Here is a 22,432-nt window from a genome sequence, read left to right as displayed (position 1 = left end):
CAAAAGAGGTGGCCGGCCTATATTTCCCGTGAACGACTGGACAAGAAACCAGAGAATCCTTCGGATCTGAGGACGTTAGATGCCGCAAGACCAGAGCTTCGCAGTCTCCTCTCCTCTCCTCCCCGCACTTAACGTTAGTGTAACGAACGACAACATTTTCCACTGCAACTAACACCATAATCAATTCCTATTTAAATCAAATGATACATCAACAAATACAATACAATCATGCAGTGCATGATATCATAAGCAAATTGCTCTTATAAAAGAGAAAAATACCTTTTGTTTGCAATAATAATATTTCTCACAGTTATTAAAAAAATATATATCCCAGCAGGGAAGAAATCTCCAGCAAAGATGGTGTCAGTGAAGCAAAGCCGTATAGTTGCAGGGTGGTTTGTTATAGCCTTCCACCTCTTACTTCTACTTGATTATTCTTCTGCGGCAGCCCCTCAAGGCCCTCCTGCAACACCTAAAGGCCCTTCAACAGCCCCTCAAGGCCCTTCTGTAGCCCCTAAAGGCCCTTCAGCAGCCCCTCAAGGGCCTGCTGGAGCCCCTCAAGGCCCTTCTGGAGCGCCCGGGTACGTACTGTATTCAAACTATCAGCTTAGACTTATAAATTTTTATTTTTTTATTTTATATTGAACTGGTATTCGTAATTTTCGAGATAATTGTATGTTTTATTTCAAGTTCAGACTTATATAAATATTTTTATATATTCACAAATTAACCATATGATTTATCACCTATGAATGCAGGGCGTGTAAGCCTGTGAAAGTGGAAGTCACGGAAGAATATGTAAATCTCATGCTCACATTTCTTTAATAAAATTAATAAGTCAAATTCTTATATTTTATTTAGGGAATATTATATTTATATTGATTATATTCATTGATTAATTTTTCAGGTGGGGATGGACAATGGCATAGTCAGTGTCAACTTTAGCAAATCAACCGGTTCTATTATAGGGATTAAATACCAAGGAATTGAAAATTTATTGTCAACTACTAATAAAATAACAGACAGGGGGTAAGAAAACAATTAACCATATATATATATATATAACACTCTACTAGAAATGAACATCTCTTTTTTCTAAAATGAACATCCAGTTTTAAGATTTTCGAAAACCTTTATTTTGTTGAATGCATAGATATTGGGACATCGATTGGAACAGACCGAACGTGAAAGCCAGTTCATCTTTTAAGTGAGTTCAATCATCAACTTAATTAAATGTCTAGAACCACCTTACAATATAACATATAAGTTATTGTAACCTTAATTATATATCCTGAAGGATTCTAGCAACAAATTTCACGGTGATATCGCAAGCTGAAAATCAAGCTGAGGTTTCCTTCACGAAAGTATTCAAGACCGGTGATGAAGCTGATATTCCCATCAACTTTGACAAAAGGTACGGTGATTATATCCTAATTTTGGTGTAACGATATTGACTACTCTTTGTGCTTCAATAGGTTGAGAAAGTAGTTATGAACAGATCATATAGACATGCATACACGCAGGTTTATTATGCTACCGGGAGTTTCTGGTTTCTATACATACGCAATATACGATCACCCGAAAGGAGCCCCCGACGTTGATATTGATCAAACAAGGATTGTATTCAAGCTAAGCACGACCTCGTAAGAACTAATCAAAAACTTTATTTTAAATTTGAAATTTAAATGCAGAATTATTATGCTATGCATTGGAAAGTATTGTCTTTCCTAACTTTGTTTGTACTAGGTTCAAATATTTGGCTGTATCCGATGAAATTCAAGGAGAAATGCCAAGTTATGCAGAGCGAGAGGCCGGTCAAATACTTGACTACAAAGAAGCTGTTTTACTAAAAGAAACTGAAAATCCTAAGCTCAAAGGGAAGGTAACATAGCATATATAGTGTACTTAATTAATTAAAGTAAATATTGCTATTGATTAAATCATCACTTTATTAAATTATGTCTTACAACATTAATTAAGGTGGACGATAAATATACTTTCGCATTAGAAAGTCAAGATATGGGTGTATATGGATGGATTTCCCCTAAACCACACGTAGGGTTCTGGGTGATCACGGCAAGTAATGAATTCCGTTTGGGTGGACCTATAAAGCAAGATCTCACTTGTCATTGCGGTCCTTTTGCCTTATCGGTATGTAGATAAATTAGTCCTTGTTATATAATCGCAAATACGCATTTTCCATGCTAAAATCTTATGTTTATGATTAATATTTCAGATGTTTCTTAGCGCTCATTATGCTGGGGAGAACTGGGGGATTAGGCTGCGAAATGGTGAGGCTTGGAGAATGGTTTTTGGCCCAGTTTTTGCATATCTCAACTCAGATACAGGCACCGACCATAAAGCCCTCTGGGAAGAAGCCAAGAAAAAAGTAACAATTTTTTTTCTTATTGAATTTATTATTTATTTATTTATTTATTATTAAATTAGTTTACTGACCCAATTAGTACTGTTATTAGATGTTAGAAGAAACCAAAAGTTGGCCGTACAGTTTCATAAAATCAGAAGACTATCCTATTAAACGAGGAACAGTTAGCGGTCGATTGCTAATCCATGATGTGTAAGACAATATATTCCTTAATGCTAATTTTTGTTTGTTAAGAAATTTTTTTTTTAATGCAATAATATATATTTACTGCGTCCTGATTTTAGGGCCGTGAGTAAAACTGATACGCCGGCAAAATCTGCACACGTTGGGCTAGCTGCACCTGGGGCGCCTGGATCATGGCAATTTGACGCCAAGGTGGCTCCCTTCTTTTTACTCCGAAAAACGGGATTAATTTAATTGAATTTTGATCCAGTCTTATCACCCGCAGTAGTGGATACTAGACACTGGTCAGCAACAGTCTAGGAATCACACCTAATGTGGTGGGCACAACATTAGTCAGCAAGAGTGTGGGAATCACACCCAATGTGGTGGCCCACCACTAGACTGATATTTTCACCTAATGGACTGATACTTATCATGTCTACAATTTTTGTTGGGTTGGATGCGCGGATGCTGAAGAATTTCGTCTTTTGTGGACAAAGAATTAAGTTGTCATTGATTTTTTTTAACAGAGCTATCAGTTCTGGACTCGAACAGACGACACTGGGAACTTCAAGATTGGTGCTATTAGGCCTGGAACGTACAGCTTATACGCATGGGCTCCTGGACATCTCGGAGACTTTATACACAAGGCTAATCTTACCATCAAACCAGGCACACTACCAACCTAATCTTTCTTATTTTTCCCCAACATTTCGTTGTTTATATTCAAGAACTTCATTAAAACATTCATACTTATTGAAATATAATAATGCAGGGGATGATATTAAGGTTGGTGATCTTGTTTTTACTCCTCCAAGAAACGGTACAACGTTGTGGGAAATTGGCACTCCAGATCGGAGGGCTGCGGAGTTCTTCATCCCTGATCCTGTCCCTGAACTACAGAACTCCCTACTAAGCAATGGCTCAGAAAAGTTCGTTCTTATTCATCCAATTACTCTATATTTTAGAGAATTTTTAACCCATTTTCTTGCATGTATTAATAAATAATTATCTATTCGAATAACAGGTGGAGACAATATGGATTATGGAACCGCTATACAGACCTTTATCCCAAGACTGATTTAGTTTACAATGTTGGTAAAAGTGATCCTGCAAAAAATTGGTTTTATGCTCATGTTAACAGGTAACGTTTTTGTAAAATCCTATTTTTGTTTCTTAGACATATATATATGTGCATTATATATATATGTTACCTTGGACCACGTTGCAGGAAAACTGGGAATAACACTTATGCAGCAACTGTATGGACGGTTACATTTCCACTTGAAGCAGTTAATGCGGCCGGAAGCTATACACTGCGAATAGCAGTGGCTTCTGCTACACGTGGCGTCCTTATGGTATGTATAGAATTTTAATTTTGGGCCTTGTGACCCTGACAGATCTAAACCAGACCAGGTTGTCTTTGGCTGGCTTAAATCGAGAAGGCTGAGATTCAAACATCAGCTCCTTAACCATCTTGGCTGGGGTTACTCGATGTCAATATGGTTTAACCATCTTGGCTGGGCTCGGGTTATTGGATGAATATAATATATAGTTAGGTTTGATATTAATACGCGGCTGCTGGGTTTGTTGTAGATTTGGGTAAATAGTGATACAGAGAAGAAAAAGCCGAACTTCACAGCGAGATTGGAAGGGAGGGATAATGCAGTAGCAAGACATGGAATTCATGGGCTATATGAAGAGGTGAGGTTTGCGATTCCAGGATCTGTACTTGTGAAAGGAGAGAACACCTTGAAGTTAAGGCAGGCGAAAGGTGAATATGTCTTCAATGGACTCATGTATGACTACCTCCGTTTAGAAGCGCCGGCTGCGCCGCCACCGAAGAGCTGAACAGCTGATATCTAAATTATAATATGCATATGAGTTGGATGCTTACCATTTTTGTTTTTCTATTTTTTTTTTCTCTTGTCAGTGTATTTAGATAATAATAAATATATGTATCAATGTATGCATGTGTTAAGTTGTGTTAGAATTGAATAAAATTTAAATTTATTTTTGCATTTTCAAGTTTCCTAATTATTTGTGTGGAAGTTTTGTATACAAAATATATAGTGTTTGGGAATGACTTAAATAAATATATAATGTTTAGGAATGACTTAAATAAATCGATATTATTCAGTACATGAGCTTTTGTACGACGAACCTTAGGCTCGATCCCGACCTTAGAGCTCGGGATGGGTTTCTCGAGCCGAGACCACATCTTTTAAGGGGAGGGGTTCTCACTACTCATATTGATTTGGCTAATTTCCTCCTTCGACTATGGTTCTGTTTGGCAGAGCTTATAGCTTATTTTAAGCTACTAATAAGCTGTTTGGTAATGTTTCAAAATAAGCTAGTAGTTTCCTAACTTTTTTGCCATCTTTAACCTTATTATTTTTTGGCTAAACTCTTTTAATTTTTTCTCTTCAATATGTTTGGTTGTAATTTCAATTTGACATTTGTGTTTGAACATTGATTTTTGTATGAACTAATTTTATGAATTATAAACATTTTGTTTTACTTTATATGTTTTCAAATATATCTTCTTACTTTATATTTTATTAAAATATATTAATTTCACTATTTTATATTTTAATATATAAATAAACCTATTTAAATTTAAAACTATTTAAATTGTATGAAAATGTTAGTCTTTTTACATTTATCAAGCTTATCAAAAAGCTAATTTTACCAAACACTTAACAACTAGCTTAACAACCTATTTAAATTTAAAACTATTTAAATTGTATGAACATGTTAGTCTTTTTACATTTATCAGTTTATCAAAAAGCTAATTTTATCAAACACTTAACAACTAGCTTAACAACTCTTCAATTTGACTAATTTCTTCCTTCAACTATCTTTTTTTTAACCATCGAGTATGAGTAAGACCAAATTGGTGAAATCAACATAGTCGAGAGATTGTACTAAAAAGAAATCGTATTACAAAATATTTCATTCTTTTTTAAATGCTTTGGCCATCAATATTATTTGTTTTTTTTTTTTATATGACTACAGAAAAAAAAATTAAAACATAAAAAATTCAGCTGGCACTTGGAATATAAACCAGAGATTCCTTCGGATCTGAGGACGTTAGATGCCGCAAGACCAGAGAGCATCGCAGTCTCCTCTCCTCCCCGTACTTAACGTTAGTGTAACGAACGACAACATTTTCCACTGCAACTAACACCATAATCAATTCCTATTTAAATCAAATGATACATCAACAAATATATATATAATACAACCATGCAATGCATGCTATCAGAAGCAAATTGCTCTTATAAAAGAGAATAATAATTACCTTTTGTTTGCAATAATAATAATATTTCTGACAGTTGTAGTAAAAATATATATTATCCCAGCAGGGAAGAAATCTCCAGCAAAGATGGTGTCAGTGAAGCAAAGCCGCCGTACAGTTGCAGGCTGGTTTGTAATAGCCTTCCACCTCTTACTTCTACTTGATTATTCTTCTGCGGCAGCCCCTAAAGGACCCTCCGGAGCGCCTCAAGGGTATGTAACTATCAGCTTAGACTTATAAATGTTTATTTTTTCATTTTATATTCAACTGATATTCATATTTTTCGAGATAATTGCACTGTATGTTTGATTTCAAGTTCAGACTTATTTAAATATATATTTATATATTTACAAATTAACCGTATGATTTATTACCTATAAACTGCAGGTCGTGTAAGCCTGTGAAAGTGGAAGTCGTAGAAGATTCTGTAAATCTCATGCCCACATTTCTTTAATAAAATTAATAAGTCAAATTATTATATTTTATTTAGGGAATATTATATTTATATTGATTATATTCATTGATTAATTTTCCAGGTGATGATGGACAATGGCATAGTCAGTGTCAACTTTAGCAAATCAACCGGTTCTATTGTAGGGATTAAATACCAAGGAATTGATAATTTATTGTCAACTACTAATAAAGAAACAGACAGGGGGTAAGAAAACAATTAACCATATATATATATATATATATAACACTCTACTAGAAATGAACATCTCTTTTTTCTAAAATGAACATCCAGTTTTAAGATTTTCGAAAACCTTTATTTTGTTGAATGCATAGATATTGGGACATCGATTGGAACAGACCGAACGTGAAAGCCAGTACATCTTTTAAGTGAGTTAATTCAATCATCAACTTAATTAAATGCCTAGAACCACCTTATAATATAAACATATATGTTATTGTAACCTTAATTATCGTGAAGGATTCTAGCAACAAATTTCACGGTAATATCAAAAGCTGAAAATCAAGCTGAGATTTCCTTCACGAAAGTATTCAAGACCGGTGATGAAACTGATATCCCCATCAACTTTGACAAAAGGTACGGTGATTGACTCTTTGTGTTTCAATAGGTTGAGAAAGTAGTTATGAACAGATCATATAGGAGACCGTAAATTCATGGATCACGCAGGTTTATTATGCTAGCGGGAAGTTCTGGTTTCTATACATACGCAATATACGATCACCCTAAAGGAGGCCCAGACGTTGATATTGATCAAACAAGGATTGTATTCAAGCTAAGCACGACCTCGTAAGAACTAATCAAAAACTTTATTTTAATTTTGAAATTTTTTTTTTTTTTTGGTCCTAACTTTTGTTTGTACTAGGTTCAAATATTTGGCTGTATCCGATAAAATTCAAGGAGATATGCCAAGTTATGCAGAGCGAGAGGCCAGTCCAAAACTTGCATACAAAGAAGCTGTTTTACTAAAGGAAACTGAAAATCCTAAGCTCAAAGGGAAGGTAACATAGCATATATAGTTTACTTAATTAAAGTAAATATTGTGATTGATTAAATCACTTTATTAAATAATGTCTTGCAATATTAATTAAGGTGGACGATAAATATGCGTTCGCATTAGAAAGTCAAGATATGGGTGTATATGGATGGATTTCTCCTAAACCACACGTAGGGTTCTGGGTAATTACGGCAAGTAATGAGTTCCGTTTGGGTGGACCTATAAAGCAAGATCTCACTTGTCATTGCGGTCCATTTGCCTTATCGGTATGTAGATAAATTATTCCACCTTATTATATAATCGCAAATACGCATTTCCATGCTAAAATCATATGTTTTTGATTAATATTTCAGATGTTTCTTAGCCTTCATTATTCTGGGGAACACTGGGGGATTAAGCTGCGAAATGGTGAGGCTTGGAGAATGGTTTTTGGCCCAGTTTTTGCATATGTCAACTCAGATACAGGAACCGACCATAAAACCCTCTGGGAAGACGCCAAGAAAAAAGTAACATTCATTTTCTAACAATTTATTTTTCTTATTGAATTTTAGTTTACTGACCCAATTAGTACTGTTATTAGATGTTAGAAGAAACCAAAAATTGGCCGTACAGTTTCATAAAATCAGATGACTATCCTATTAAAAGAGGAACAGTTAGCGGTCGATTGCTAATCCATGATGTGTAAGACAATATATTCCTTAATGCTAGCTAAATGAGCCTTTAATGTTTGTTTGTTAAGAAATTTTTTTTAATGCAATAATATATATTTACTGCGCCCTAATTTTAGGGCCCTGAGTAAAACTGATACGCCGGCAAAATCTGCACACGTTGGGCTAGCTGCACCTGGGGCGGCTGGATCATGGCAATATGAGAGCAAGGTGGGTCACATTATTATTTGTTTCTTTTTGCTTTGAAAGACGAGATTAATTTAATTGAATCTTGATCGAGCCTTATCACCAGCAGTAGTGGATACTAGACACTGGTCAGTAACAGTCTAGGAATCACACCTAATGTGGTGGGCACTAAACACTGATCAGCAACAATGTGGGAATCACTCCCAATGTGATGGGTATTAGACATTGAACTTCTCATCTAATGGACAGCTGAGTCACTGTGATTAATAATGTCCACAATTTTTGTTGGGTCTGGTGTGCATGTCCTGAAGAATTTTGCTTTTGTGGGCAAAGAATTAAGTTCTCAGTGATTTTTTAACAGAGCTATCAGTTCTGGACTCGAACGGACGACACTGGGAACTTCAAGATTAGTGCTATTAGGCCTGGAACGTACAGCTTATACGCATGGGCTCCTGGACATCTCGGAGACTTTATACACAAGGCTAATCTTACCATCAAACCAGGCACACCCACCTAATCTTTTCTTATTTTTCCCAACATTTCGTTGTTTATATTCAAGAACTTGATTAAAACATTCATACTTATTAAAATATACAATAATGCAGGAGATGATATTAAGGTTGGTGATCTTGTTTTTGCTCCTCCAAGAAACGGTACAACGTTGTGGGAAATTGGCACTCCAGATCGGAGGGCTTGGGAGTTCTTCATCCCTGATCCTGTCCCTGAACTACAGAACTCCCTACTAGGCAATGGCACAGAAAAGTTCGTTCTTATTCATCAAATTACTCTATTTTTTAGAGAATTTTTAACCCATTTTCTTGTATTAATAAATATTATCTATTCCAATAATAGGTTTAGACAATATGGATTATGGGACCGCTATACAGACCTGTATCCCAAGACTGATTTAGTTTACAATGTTGGCAAAAGTGATCCTGCAAAAGATTGGTTTTTTGCTCATCTTAACAGGTAAGGTTTCTGTAAAATCCCATTTTTGTTCCCTAGACATATATGGGCATTATATATATATATATTTTTGAAACTATTCGAGATAAATGTTACCTTGGACCACGTTGCAGGAAAACTGGGAATAACACTTATGTAGCAACTATATGGACGGTTACATTTCCACTTGAAGCAGTTGATGCGAAAGGAAGCTATACACTCCGAATAGCAGTGGCTTCTTCTACCCATGGCGTCCTTATGGTATGTATGTCTACAATTTTACTTTCAGTGACTGGTGTGCACTGGGTAAATCTCGATCACCTTGTGACCCTGACTGACCTAAACCAGATTAGGTTGTTTATATTTGGCTGAACCAAGAAAGCTAAGATTCAAACTCGTTACCTAATCTTATGGTTACGAGTTTGTATCCTTAACCATCTTGGTGGCTAGGGTTAGAGGCTGGGATACTGGCCTGGCTTGACCGGCCTAGGGGTTATTGGATGATTTGATATTAATACGCGGGTGTTGGGTTTGGTGTAGATTTGGGTAAATAGTGATGCAGAGAAGAAAAAGGCGAATTTCGAAGGGAGAGTGGAAGGGAGGGATAATGCAATAGCAAGACATGGAATTCATGGGCTATATGCAGAGGTGAGGTTTGCGATTCCAGGATCTGTACTTGTGAAAGGAGAGAACACCTTAAAGATAAGGCAGGCAAAAGGTGAATATGTCTTCGATGGAGTCATGTATGACTACCTCCGTTTAGAAGCGCCGCCACAGAAGAGCACCTGAATAGTATGCATATGAGTTGCATTCTTACCATTTTTGTTTTTCTATTTTTTTTCTCTTGTCAGAACATTTAGGTAATAAATATATGTGTATCAATGTATGCATGTGTTGTGTTGGAATTGAATAAAATTTAAATTTATTTTTGCATTTTCTAGGTTTTGTTTCTTATTATTTGTGTGGAAGTCTTCTATGCGAAATATATAATTTGCCATATAACAATTAACAATTGCTCAAACTACCTATAGGCCATTTGATGGATATTTCAATTGACCCAATATTGCTTTTCAAATAGACCCAAATTGGCTCAAAGGCCCAATCTGAACTCAAATTATGCTGTGGACCCAGGTCCACCTTGCAAGGTGGACCTGGGTCCAAAACTACGTCGTTTTTGTCTCTCTCTTTTTTTTTATTTAAATTAGTAAACATATTGCTGAATATAGAGTTGTTCAAAAATGTGTGAATGTAGAGGTTTCAAAGTGTGAATGTAGAGTATAGAAATCTTGAATGTAGATTTATGATTGTGTGAATGTAGAGTTGCCCAGAAATGTGTGAATGTGGAGGTTTTAAATTGTGAATATGGAGTATAGAAATCGTGAATGTAGAGTTATGCATGTGTGAATCTGTAATAGAGTTAAGAAGTTCTAGCAACTTGTAGCCATGTAATGTGTGAATGTGGAGTTCTCAAGTTGTGAATATGGAGTATAGGACCTGTGAATATAGAGTTTTGAATGTGTGAATGCATAACAGTGGTAATATAGTTACTAAACATATAATCCTGTAATGTGTGAATGCGAAGTTTACAAATTGTGAATGTAGAGAGTATGGTGTATGTGAATGTAGACCCAGGTCCATCTTGCAAGGTAGACCTGGGTCCACGGCATAACAATTGTTGTTATATCATGGACCAAATTGAGTAAAATGATTGTTACTAATGATAAATATTATAATACTTATAACAGAAATTGTGATACTTACAAAGTGTAATTATAATGTAAATATTTTAATATTTATATGCAATATATTATTTATTAAAGAAATTATAATACTTATTGTAAAAAATTTTGGTAGTAATTTGAATTAAAAATAAATTGTTATTTATAATAGATATTGTAATATTTATATGCAAAATTATGATACTAGTTAGTGTAAAATTGATTATTACTAATGATAAATGTTGTAATACTTATAATTAAAATTGTGATACTTACAAAGTGTATCTTCATTTTAACATTATATCAAAATAAATAGTTATACAAATAGCAATTCTATCCGATTGAGATATTTTAAATTTTACATCTGTTATATTTAGCATTTGTTTATTTTGGAGTATTGTGATCATTGAATCTTTATTGATAATGCATGATTATATATTGATAAAAATGATAGTTTACGAATTATTATTCATTGATGTACATTAATATATCCAATAATGTATGCTTTAAATAAAAATCTAACAATATTTGTCTAAAAAAAACAAAATTTCCTAGCTTTAGGGCCCGTATCCCTACCAAACAGAATAATATAGGATAAATTATGGTAATATAACAACCCATTATGTAAAAGAACTTAAACACCCTCGAAATAATGATGGGCAAATCACAAGTGCCGCCCTTGATATTATTTCTACTAGAAATTAAATAACCATAACTTAATTGCATTAATTAGGAAAATATATACTTTGAATGCAACTCCAAAAAAAAGCTTGTAATTGCAACTGTTTCACATTGAACAATCTAATCATACACTTCACAATTCACATGCACAAGTATTATAAATTAAAGCCTAATTCATTGAAACTATCCTTAGCATCATATCTGTTAGATATATTTAATCTAAATATATCTATATAATATTGAGAGAAAGAGGGAAGGATTATGGAAGATAAGTAGGAATGGAAAAGTTTATTTCTTTGCTTTTGTCTATTGCTACTACGGTACACTACTGCATTCCTAATTCACATCACACTTCTAGTTAATACAACATATATATATAGCAGAAGGAAAATGCTACCACGCCTAATCTAAGTAGAAGTGCTACCATTATTTAATTACTATGACAAAACATGCCTAACATTACCACTTAATCATGTTTCATGCATGTCAAAAACATGCCTAACATAATTATGCTTTAAACCTAACATCAAAGTCATACAAAGTGACTAAGTGTGCTGCTGCCGAATCTAGCTTCAAATTGCTGCCATCTTTGACTTGGTTTAATATAATGATAATAATAATAATAATAATAATATTATTATTATTATTATAACATTGCCTCCCTTAAACCAAGTTGGATATATCCATCATTCCAATTTCCTTCTTCAGTTTGAGAAACGTTTCTGTCTTCAACGGCTTTGTAAAGATATCTGCAACTTGCCATACACTTGCACAATATTCAATGTTGATTTGTTTTTCAGCAACCAACTCTCTGATTTTGTGATATTTGATATCAATGTGTTTGCTACGACCATGAAAAACAGGATTCTTGGACAACGAGATGGCAGACTTGTTGTCACAAAAAATTGTTGTAGGTGCTTCCTGCTTTTGTTGCAAAAATTCCAAAATTCTCCTAAGCCAAATTGCTTGAGTAGCACAGTTTGCTGCTGCAATGTATTCTGCTTCTGCGGTTGAAAGTGCTACAATCTGCTGCTTCTTCGAAGACCAAGAAAATATACCTGAACCGAGATAGAAAGCATATCCCGATGTGCTTTTTCTTGTCTCAACATCTCCAGCCCAATCACTGTCTGTATATCCAACAAGTTTCATAGCATCATTAGTAGAGTAAAAAATTCCATCATTACTCGTACCTTTGACATATCTCAGAATTCGCTTTGCTGCAGCCCAATGTGATTCTTTTGGTTCCTCCATGAATCTGCTAAGTATTCCAACTCCAAAAGAAATATCTGGCCTAGTAGCCACCAGATACCTCAAACTTCCAATTAAACTTTTATAAGCTGTAACATTTACATTTTTGCCACGCTCATCTTTGGACATCTTCAACTTTTCAGCTACTGGAGTTGAAACTGATTTGGAGCTTTCCATTTTGAATTTTTTTAAAATATCAGCAGCATATTTCTTTTGTGAAATAAAAATTCCACCATTCATCTGAACAACTTCAATACCAAGAAAGTAACACATAAGACCCATATCAGTCATTTCAAATCTGTTAATGAGTGCCTCCCTGAATTCTGAGATTAGTTTCAAGTTGTTTCCAGTGAATATCAAATCATCAACATACAGACATATTATGACAATATCCCCAGAATTTGTGGATTTGACATATAGAGTATGCTCATAAGGACATCTCATAAAACCATTCTCAACAAAATAAGAATCAATGCAACCATACCATGCTCTGGGTGCCTGTTTTAAGCCATACAAAGCTTTTCTCAACTTGTAAACCTTATTTTCTTCACCTTTCTTCACATACCCTGCAGGTTGCTCAACATATATTTCCTCTTCAAGAAAACCATTCAAGAAAGCAGACTTGACATCCATTTGATACAATTTCCAATCATTTTGAGCAGCAAGAGAAATAAGCATTCGCACAGTATCAAGTCTACTTACTGGAGCAAAAACCTCAAAATAATCAATACCTGGTTTTTGCTTGTAACCCTTTGCTACCAACCGTGCCTTAAAACGGTCAACCTCACCATTTGAATTGTATTTGGTTTTATAAACCCACTTTACTCCAATTGGCTTCTTTTCGGGAGGTAATTCAGTTAACTCCCAAGTACCATTCTTTTCAATGGCATGAATCTCCTCATCCATTGCATTAAGCCAATGAGTTTCTGTAGCAGCCTCCTCAAATGATATAGGGTCACTATCTGCAAAAAGAGCAAACTGAACAATCTCTTCATCAGACAAGTCATTATCATTACCCAAAACATAATCTTCCAAACGAGCTGGTAAGTGGCGCTCGCGTTGAGATCTCCGAACTGATGACTCTGGCTGTAAAGAAAACTGAACATTATCTGAAACCAACTGCTCATTATCAGGAATAATGGGAACATCAACTGACATTTCTTCTTTAGTTGACCAATCCCATGCACCATATTCATCAAAAGTGACATCACGACTTATAACAACCTTTTGAGTTTCAGGATTATACAATTTATAAGCCTTTGAAGTGTCGCTATAACCAATAAAAATACACTTCTCACCTTTATCATCCAACTTCTTTCTCAACTGATCTGGCACATGTGCATATGCCAAACATCCAAAAACCTTGAGATGTCTGATAGATGGCTTTTTCCCACTCCAAGCTTCCTCAGGTGTCTTATCACGAACACTTTTAGTTGGACACCTATTCAACACATGAACAGCACAAGCAACAGCTTCTGCCCAAAAAGGTTTAGGCAGATTTTTAGATTTCATCATGCATCTCACCATGTCCATGATAGACCTATTCTTCCTCTCAGCCACCCCGTTTTGTTGTGGAGTGTACCTAGCTGTCATCTGATGTTGAATACCATTTTTCTTTAAAAATTCACCACAAGCAATATATTCTGTACCTCTATCAGTTCTCAAAATTTTAATCTTATAACCACTTTGTTTTTCAACAAACACCTTAAATTGTTGGAAAACATCACATGCATCTGACTTTTGTTTCAGAAAATAAACCCATGTTTTCCTACTAAAATCATCAATGAAGGTAATAAAGTACTTACAACCTCCATTTGAAGGGACTTCCAATGAACATAGATCTGAGTGAACAATCTCCAACTGCTTTGTGGCTCTTTTTGACTTTCCTACAGGAAAATGTTCTCTATGCTTCTTCCCAATCATACAACTTTCACAAATTTTATCCGGGACATTAATAATTGGCAAATCAGAAACAAGTTTCTTTCTTGCTAAATAATTTAATCCTGAGAAATGAAAATGTCCAAACCGCATATGCCACAACCAATTATCATCGCGGATCTCAGAATTAAAGCAAGTAAGAAATGCATGATTGATTTTTAAAGGAAATAGTCGATTTTGAGACATATTTACCTTTGCAATCAAAACTCCATTGGCATCAATAATGGTACAACACCCTCGAGTGATATTAATTTTATATCCTTTTTCTGACAATTGTCCCATACTCAACAAATTTTGGTGTAATTCAGGAACATAGAAAACATCGGATATAAAATTATGAGTACCATCCTTCAATTGAATAGAGATTTTACCTTTTCCCAAAATTGGCACTTTTGACTTATTTCCAAATGTCACCTCAGATCGTATTGATTCATCCAACTCTGAAAACAATTCTTTCTTCCCACACATATGGTTACTACATCCAGTATCCAAGAACCATATGTTTTCATCTGCAGATAAATTATTACTGGCCAAAAATAAGCTTTCAGGTTCAGTAGAACTCTCACCAGATTTTTCAGCAACATTTGCTTGATTTTCATGATTTTCCTCTTTATACCAGCAATCTGCAATTTTGTGTCCATACTTGCCACAATTGTAGCAATTAAATGGAAATTTACCTTGCATGGCATTACCTCCTCCTCTTCCTTGATTGGAGTTGCCACGTCCTCTTCCTTGATAAAAGTTACCACGTCCTCTTCCTCTAAATCCTCCTCTTCCTCTACCACGACCTCTACCTGATCCTCCACCTCTTTGATTTGAGCCAGTCATATTAAGGGTGACTTGACTCTTCAAAGCTTCTTCTGCTAGTGGTTCTAATTTTGACGCAATTCTTTCAACATGACTTTCTATCATACCTTTTAACTCAGCAATTGTCAAGTCCTCGGTATCGTGTGACTCTGTTATTGAAGCCACCACATGGTCATACTTTATCGGCATCGTTCGTAGAACTTTTTCAACCACTGCACCATCTTCAATTGTGTCTCCGTATAACCTCATCTTATTTACAAGATCAATAAGACGAGAGAAATACATATCTACGGTTTCTGTAGAGGCCATCTCACAACGATCATATAACCTTCTCAACGTCTGCAGCTTAGATTTCTGTGACCGGTCGACTCCTTTGTTTGACACCTTTAAGATGTCCCAAGCTTCTTTTGCAGTTTGAGCACGAGCTAGTTGCCCAAAAATGGAGTAATGGACACCCTGATGAATTTGTCCCAACGCCAATTGATCTCGCCGTGTAGCAGCTGCATCAGCTCCTTCTGGTAGACCGGGATCAACAAAGCTCCAAAGATTTTGAGCTTTCAAATGTGTGGTCATCATAATTTGCCAATAATTGTAATCGAGTTTCCCGTCTAATTTAGGACCCGACCACACAATATTGAAATTATTGGCCATACTTTATTAGGAAAGAATATCTCGGAGTTGGAAGGTTGATAGGCTCTGATACCAAATGTTAGATATATTTAATCTAAATATATCTATATAATATTGAGAGAAAGAGGGAAGGATTATGGAAGATAAGTAGGAATGGAAAAGTTTATTTCTTTGCTTTTGTCTATTGCTACTACGGTACACTACTGCATTCCTAATTCACATCACACTTCTAGTTAATACAACATATATATATAGCAGAAGGAAAATGCTACCACGCCTAATCTAAGTAGAAGTGCTACCATTATTTAATTACTATGACAAAACATGCCTAACATTACCACTTAATCATGTTTCATGCATGTCAAAAACATGCCTAACATAATTATGCTTTAAACCTAACATCAAAGTCATACAAAGTGACTAAGTGTGCTGCTGCCGAATCTAGCTTCAAATTGCTGCCATCTTTGACTTGGTTTAATATAATGATAATAATAATAATAATAATATTATTATTATTATTATTATAACATTGCCTCCCTTAAACCAAGTTGGATATATCCATCCTTGTAATTGCAACTGTTTCACATTGAACAATCTAATCATACACTTCACAATTCACATGCACAAGTATTATAAATTAAAGCCTAATTCATTGAAACTATCCTTAGCATCATATCAGACCCCTATTGGTTTTCACCCAAATTTAAACTATATGTCTGTGATATCCACATTTCTTCTTGAATTCTTCTTTCATACAATACTCCCCGGCTGAATAAAATAAATATTATTCCGTTTTCTAAAAAATAAAAAATTTTACGTGAGTGATTTAAAGTATAGAATTACTAATACTTTTGGGATTATATATATATATATATATATATATATATATATATGTCACATCCTCTTCCATTTCAATGTTTAGTCATTTAAAAGGCGTACTAGGTTGTTTATAATATATTATTCATAAAAAGATTGTTTTTGCCAAATTGTGTCAAAGTGCAAAGGGCATGTCTGATATCGACAAAATAGATAAATGAGATATTTTGGTGAAGTATATTTTTAATTATCCTTTTAATTACTTTAATTTGCTCATGTAATTATCAAGAAACTTGTGTGTAGATGTCAAAGATTGGGTCTGGGAGCGCAGGGCGCTTCACAACTGTTCTTCAGCTGTTTTTCTTACTTGTCTTCCCAGCAGCCATCGCCACAACTTGGTATTTTGTTTTTTTTTCAGACCAAAGTCAAAGGTTAAAGAAATGTTTTTCATAAATATCTGTTTGTAGTTTGATGAAATTATTGTAGGTCGAATTCCACGAATTATGGGAAAAAGGTTTCACAACCATTGACATTGACTGTCACGAAAACACATGTAATAAGCTCCATCATAACCAAATGCAATTTTTATGATTTCTTTTTTTTTTTTTTTCACTATCCCTATTAGTATGTGTTTGTATATTAAATTACAAGCTAATTAAACTAGGGTAATTATATGATATTATTTTGCAGGTGGTGATGGACAATGGGCGTGTGAAAGTGACCTTAACCAATCCATCTGGATCAGTTGCGGGAATTGAGTACAATGGAATTGATAATGTACTGGAATATACTAAAAAAGAAACAGATAGAGGGTAAGTAAAAAGGTTAAATTAAACAATGTTTTCAAAAGGTTAATTGAATTCGTCTAACAAATTTGCTAATTAAGTTTTTTCATATTCAGGGAGTGGGATATTGTTTGGAGTTCTAAGAACGTTCATAGCAGATTTGATCTGTATGCTCTCAAACTCTTGCACTCATATCATGTCTATATTGTTTAATTAAAAAAATGTCAATATTTTTTTTTTAATTTTTTAAGTTACGAGCAAACTCGCAAATAAAGAATTACAAGAAAGTAAACCAGTTTAAGTTGTTTATAGCGGCCCGACTCAAATCAAGAAGGTCAATAAATAACTCCCGCTGATAGTCAAACTTGTAACCTTATGGTTATCAAGTCAACAACCTGATTAACTTGGCTAGGGACTAGGGTTATTCTAATAATACAATATTTAAAAGTATAGTTGAAATATGTGTTCCATATCACCTGAACTAAAAATTTAAATTGATAGTTACTCTGTTTGTTTATGCTTATATATTGTATGTATATATGTATATATTGAGTTGACAATGTTTTGCCATTTGTGCATGTGCAGTCTTTTTGCGACAAATTTCAAGATTATAGTAGCTGACCAAAACCAAATCGAGGTTTCATTTGTGAAATACTGCAACTCTCATGATCAAGGAAGTGTTCCTCTCGTCGTTGACAAAAGGTTTTATCATATTTCAAAAAATTAAAAAAAAACAGTGCTCATATATACGTACACATGCAATATAATAACATGTATGTGTTGCATATATTCACAAATTAAATATAATGCAGGTACGTGATGCTGCCACGCATGTCGGGTTTCTACACATACGCAATATTCGATCACCCTCGAGGATGGCCCGACCTCGACATTGGTGAAGCAAGAATTGCATTCAATCTAAGAAAGAGTTTGTAAGAATATGTTACCATATATACTTAACTAAATGAAACCTAAAATTAAAGATAAACATAACATATAATATAATGTGCGCAGGTTCAGTTATATGGCTATATCAGATGACATTCAAAGAGAGATGCCAACCGCAGAAGATCGGAAAAATGGTGAGACCCTTGCCTTCAGAGAAGCTGCTTTATTAACCAACCCATTGAATCCTAGTTTGAAAGGGGAGGTATGTATGTAACACCAATCCCTAAAATCTTGTTCTTATTGTTGTGGCCCGATAGTTGAGCGACATAACTGTAACTTCACAAGTGAGAGGTCTTAGGTTCAAATTTCAATGTGGGTTGAGAAAATATGTATGAACATATAATACATTCTAATAGAGCTAAAAAAAACTAGTTATACTATTTAAGTTTTTGTTATCATGATCACTAATACACATTATTTATTTTTAATATAGGTGGACGATAAATATCAATATTCGTTAGAAAACGAAGACAATAAAGTACACGGGTGGATTTGCCCTAAACCACATGTTGGGTTTTGGATTATCACAGGTAGCAATGAATTCTTATCCGGCGGCCCTATAAAACAAGACCTTACTTCACATGTTGGCCCAGCTTCCTTAATGGTATGTAGTAAATGCTAGCAAATTTCTTGAATAAGTAACAAACATATACTCCGTATAAAGGAGTAATTTCCACTTTGGTTCCACGACTATTGAACTATTTCTTCATTTAGTCTTTGACTATTAAAATTTTCAGATTTGGTCCCTCGACTTTTAAATTTCTACCACATTTCTTTTTCGTTTTATTTTCTCATAAAATAGCAATATTTTTTTTCATAATTATAACTGTAATATGTATGTGTGTGTATAAATTTAATAATTTTGTGTATTTCAGGTATTTTTAAGTGATCATTACGCAGGATCTGGGTTTTCAGTTAGCATACGAAATGGGGAGAGATGGAAAAAGGTTTTCGGTCCTGTTTTTATATATCTCAATTCAGATTCAGGCAACAATCCACATACCCTTTGGGAAAATGCTAAAGAAATGGTGATCTTCCACTTTTCATTAATAATATAACTATATAAGAAAAATTCTATAATATTAAAAGAAAAATTATAATACATATTACTATAAATAGTAAGGGATGAATGGATGATGGTATTTTTAAATGCAATGGTATATATATTTTTTTAAATTACAATGATAATTATTTAAAGTCTATAATCTTTTCATTTTCAGGCAATTATAGAAAAAAGAAAATGGCCTTATACTTTTCTAAGGTCGCATGACTACCCATCGGGAAATCAACGGTGTACAGTTGCAGGTCGATTGCTAGTCAGTGATAGGTGACTCTTTATTATTTTATTTTATTTTTGGCATATATATATGTGGATCATTGAGAAATAAAGAGATTTATTATATTGTCATATCTAAGGTTCTTAAGCAGAGGGTTTATAGCTGCCAAATTTGCATACATTGGGCTGGCTCTACCTGGGAATCCTGGATCATGGCAACACGAAGCCAAGGTTTGTTTATACCCTCAACTTTGTTAATTGGATAGATTTTTTGGCCCTTGACAAATGGGAATTTTAGTACTTTTGAGTGTTTCATTTTGTGTGAAATGACTACTAAATTTGAATATATACTTGCATTTTTTGTACAATGGTGGAGCAAATTAAAGTTGATCCTAGCTAGCTCCCAACAAATGTATGTATATATGTTTAATGAAAAAATGATATTGTAATTGATGTTATCAGGGCTATCAGTTTTGGACAAAAACTAACGACAAGGGATACTTCAAAATCTTGGCTGTTAGAGCTGGATTCTATAATTTATACGCTTGGATCCCAGGAATTCTTGGAGACTTTAAATACAACAAAAATATTTACCTCAAACCAGGTTCCTCACCCAACCATCGTTATATCATTAACTAGAGTTAATCATAAATATTGTGGATCTTGCTTCAAATTATACACATTTGATTATTGTACATAATATATTAATTATATGTACACAATCTGAACTAATTAAGGCCCACGATATAATAATTTGCCCTTCAAATTATACACATTTGATTATTGTACATAATATATTAATTATATGTACACAATCTGAACTAATTAAGGCCCACGATATAATAATTTGCCGGGCCCCAACAAATAATGTTGCATTAAAAATTATTTGAAATTGGACATTTTATCTGCTATGATATTAAATTGGAAAATATGTTACGTTTTTTATGCAGGAGATAATATTGATGTTAGTAACCTTATTTTTTATCCACCAAGAAACGGTCCAACATTATGGGAAATTGGTATACCCGATCGCAAGGCTTCAGAGTTCTTCGTTCCTGATCCCAAACCTGGGCTGGCCAACAGATTATTCATCAATAATAAAGATAACAAGTAAGTTGGATCTTACAGAATTGATACTAAATATATCCACTATAATTATGAATATTCTTATTAGTTATCAATAAAATTGAATGCAACTACCTGGTATTATTAGCACCATAAAAAAATTTATTGATTATATTAAAAATTGAAGCAATTTTGTGCATTAATTGTGTAAATATTATTCCACATTAAATCAGGTATAGACAATATGGATTATGGGATCGATACACAGATTATTATTCTAAACAAGATTTGGTGTATACGATAGGCAAAAGTGATTACAGAAAAAGTTGGTTCTTTGCTCATGTAAATCGGTAAACCAACATCTATCTATACTACATATTATATAATTAGTTAAATTAACAAATTTATTTTTGTCTAATTAGATTCATTTACACTTTTCATATTAAGAGTTAGGAACAATGCATATGAACCAACCACATGGAGAGTTTTATTTTGGGTGGATAATGTTAATCAGAGAGGAACCTATACACTTCGAATAGCGTTGGCTGCTTCCTCCTATGCCGTTATATCAGTATGTAAACATGACTCGATCAGTATATATATACTAGGGTTGTTTGTATTATGTTAATTAAGTATGTGATCCGATGATGATGATAATGATGTGGTCTGGTCTTAGGTTTGGATTAACAATCCACATACACGAGCCAACTATATAGTGAATGGTCTTGGGGCAGACAATTCAATTGCCAGGCATGGAATTCATGGGATGTATTCAGAGCACAGCTACAGTTTTCCAGGATCTCTACTTGTGAAAGGCCAAAACACCATTTTTTTACAACAATCAAGAGGTGGAGGTCCCTTCATTGGAGTCATGTATGATTACATTCGTTTGGAAGGCCCTCAGTGATGTGGAACATAACATAACGTACATGAAGATATGTCAAACTTAATTTGTAAAGTTTAAGTAGTTTATTTCTAGGCCTAGTGATTTGTGTGTTATATAGTTTATTTTTCCACTCTGTTTCTAAGATACTATATGTTAGTTTTAGTACCAAATTTTAAAACTTTGGTGCAATAGTTTTCAACAAATTTGTAATCAAGTTAAAACAGTTGGTTTGGTTTGAAGCAATTTACATGTTTATCATGCATAATTAATTTGAAAGAGTGCGATTACTTGTAATTTGATAAATATTCAAGAAATAAAAGAAAGATGGGAATAGTACTTTGGTGGCCGGGGAGTCCAGACAAGAAAAAAGATATGAGAATAGAATTTGGGAGTAAAATAGTATTTTTCAATAAAGAATGCTATCATGCATGTAATTTTAACAGTACATTTAAGTTTCTTGTCTCAACTTGTAATTGATTTCACTTTTGTAAACTCTTATAATTAAATAATGATCGAATAA

General features: G+C 34.0%; 3 protein-coding genes across 3 annotated transcripts; all 3 read left to right on the top strand.

Moving 5' to 3' along the window:
* Positions 1 to 295: 295 nt before the first annotated feature.
* LOC116021284 (rhamnogalacturonate lyase-like) lies at positions 296 to 3,696 on the top strand. The gene is made up of 14 exons (XM_031261910.1): positions 296 to 581; positions 759 to 798; positions 908 to 1,029; positions 1,154 to 1,207; positions 1,298 to 1,414; positions 1,524 to 1,643; positions 1,747 to 1,882; positions 1,981 to 2,151; positions 2,237 to 2,389; positions 2,478 to 2,578; positions 2,671 to 2,761; positions 3,079 to 3,220; positions 3,324 to 3,480; positions 3,576 to 3,696. Exons 1-14 carry the CDS (start codon positions 358 to 360, stop codon positions 3,694 to 3,696), a joined length of 1,749 nt encoding a protein of 582 aa, XP_031117770.1. The 5' UTR covers positions 296 to 357.
* Positions 3,697 to 5,887: 2,191 nt separating this feature from the next.
* On the top strand, positions 5,888 to 10,047 carry LOC116021239 (rhamnogalacturonate lyase-like). The gene is made up of 16 exons (XM_031261853.1): positions 5,888 to 6,061; positions 6,237 to 6,276; positions 6,386 to 6,507; positions 6,636 to 6,689; positions 6,781 to 6,897; positions 6,988 to 7,107; positions 7,184 to 7,319; positions 7,411 to 7,581; positions 7,669 to 7,821; positions 7,896 to 7,996; positions 8,103 to 8,193; positions 8,531 to 8,672; positions 8,775 to 8,931; positions 9,022 to 9,138; positions 9,249 to 9,375; positions 9,655 to 10,047. The coding sequence occupies exons 1-16, from the start codon at positions 5,937 to 5,939 to the stop codon at positions 9,901 to 9,903; spliced, it is 2,022 nt and encodes a 673-aa protein (XP_031117713.1). The 5' UTR covers positions 5,888 to 5,936; the 3' UTR covers positions 9,904 to 10,047.
* A 7,208-nt stretch (positions 10,048 to 17,255) lies between these two features.
* LOC116020527 (probable rhamnogalacturonate lyase B) lies at positions 17,256 to 21,933 on the top strand. The gene is made up of 16 exons (XM_031260997.1): positions 17,256 to 17,350; positions 17,439 to 17,505; positions 17,643 to 17,764; positions 17,854 to 17,904; positions 18,323 to 18,439; positions 18,550 to 18,669; positions 18,752 to 18,887; positions 19,119 to 19,289; positions 19,561 to 19,713; positions 19,906 to 20,012; positions 20,102 to 20,192; positions 20,424 to 20,565; positions 20,912 to 21,071; positions 21,260 to 21,376; positions 21,474 to 21,597; positions 21,703 to 21,933. The coding sequence occupies exons 1-16, from the start codon at positions 17,256 to 17,258 to the stop codon at positions 21,931 to 21,933; spliced, it is 2,004 nt and encodes a 667-aa protein (XP_031116857.1).
* Positions 21,934 to 22,432: the final 499 nt, after the last annotated feature.

The sequence above is a fragment of the Ipomoea triloba genome, chromosome 5, assembly GCF_003576645.1.
Source record: "Ipomoea triloba cultivar NCNSP0323 chromosome 5, ASM357664v1".
NCBI lineage: Eukaryota > Viridiplantae > Streptophyta > Magnoliopsida > Solanales > Convolvulaceae > Ipomoea > Ipomoea triloba.
This window is presented reverse-complemented; position numbering and strand designations above follow the sequence as displayed.

Bases quoted from the DNA above. Each gene is read 5' to 3' on its own strand.
- LOC116020527 (XM_031260997.1), top strand. From the start codon at position 17,256: ATGTCAAAGATTGGGTCTGGGAGCGCAGGGCGCTTCACAACTGTTCTT. The intron at 17,351-17,438 runs GTATTTTGTTTT...AAATTATTGTAG, and splicing joins GCAGCCATCGCCACAACTTG to GTCGAATTCCACGAATTATG. The intron at 21,072-21,259 runs GTAAGTTGGATC...ACATTAAATCAG, and splicing joins ATCAATAATAAAGATAACAA to GTATAGACAATATGGATTAT.
- LOC116021284 (XM_031261910.1), top strand. From the start codon at position 358: ATGGTGTCAGTGAAGCAAAGCCGTATAGTTGCAGGGTGGTTTGTTATA. The intron at 582-758 runs GTACGTACTGTA...CTATGAATGCAG, and splicing joins GGCCCTTCTGGAGCGCCCGG to GGCGTGTAAGCCTGTGAAAG. The intron at 2,762-3,078 runs GTGGCTCCCTTC...TTTTTTTAACAG, and splicing joins CATGGCAATTTGACGCCAAG to AGCTATCAGTTCTGGACTCG.
- LOC116021239 (XM_031261853.1), top strand. From the start codon at position 5,937: ATGGTGTCAGTGAAGCAAAGCCGCCGTACAGTTGCAGGCTGGTTTGTA. The intron at 8,932-9,021 runs GTTCGTTCTTAT...TTCCAATAATAG, and splicing joins CTAGGCAATGGCACAGAAAA to GTTTAGACAATATGGATTAT. The intron at 9,376-9,654 runs GTATGTATGTCT...GGTTTGGTGTAG, and splicing joins CTACCCATGGCGTCCTTATG to ATTTGGGTAAATAGTGATGC.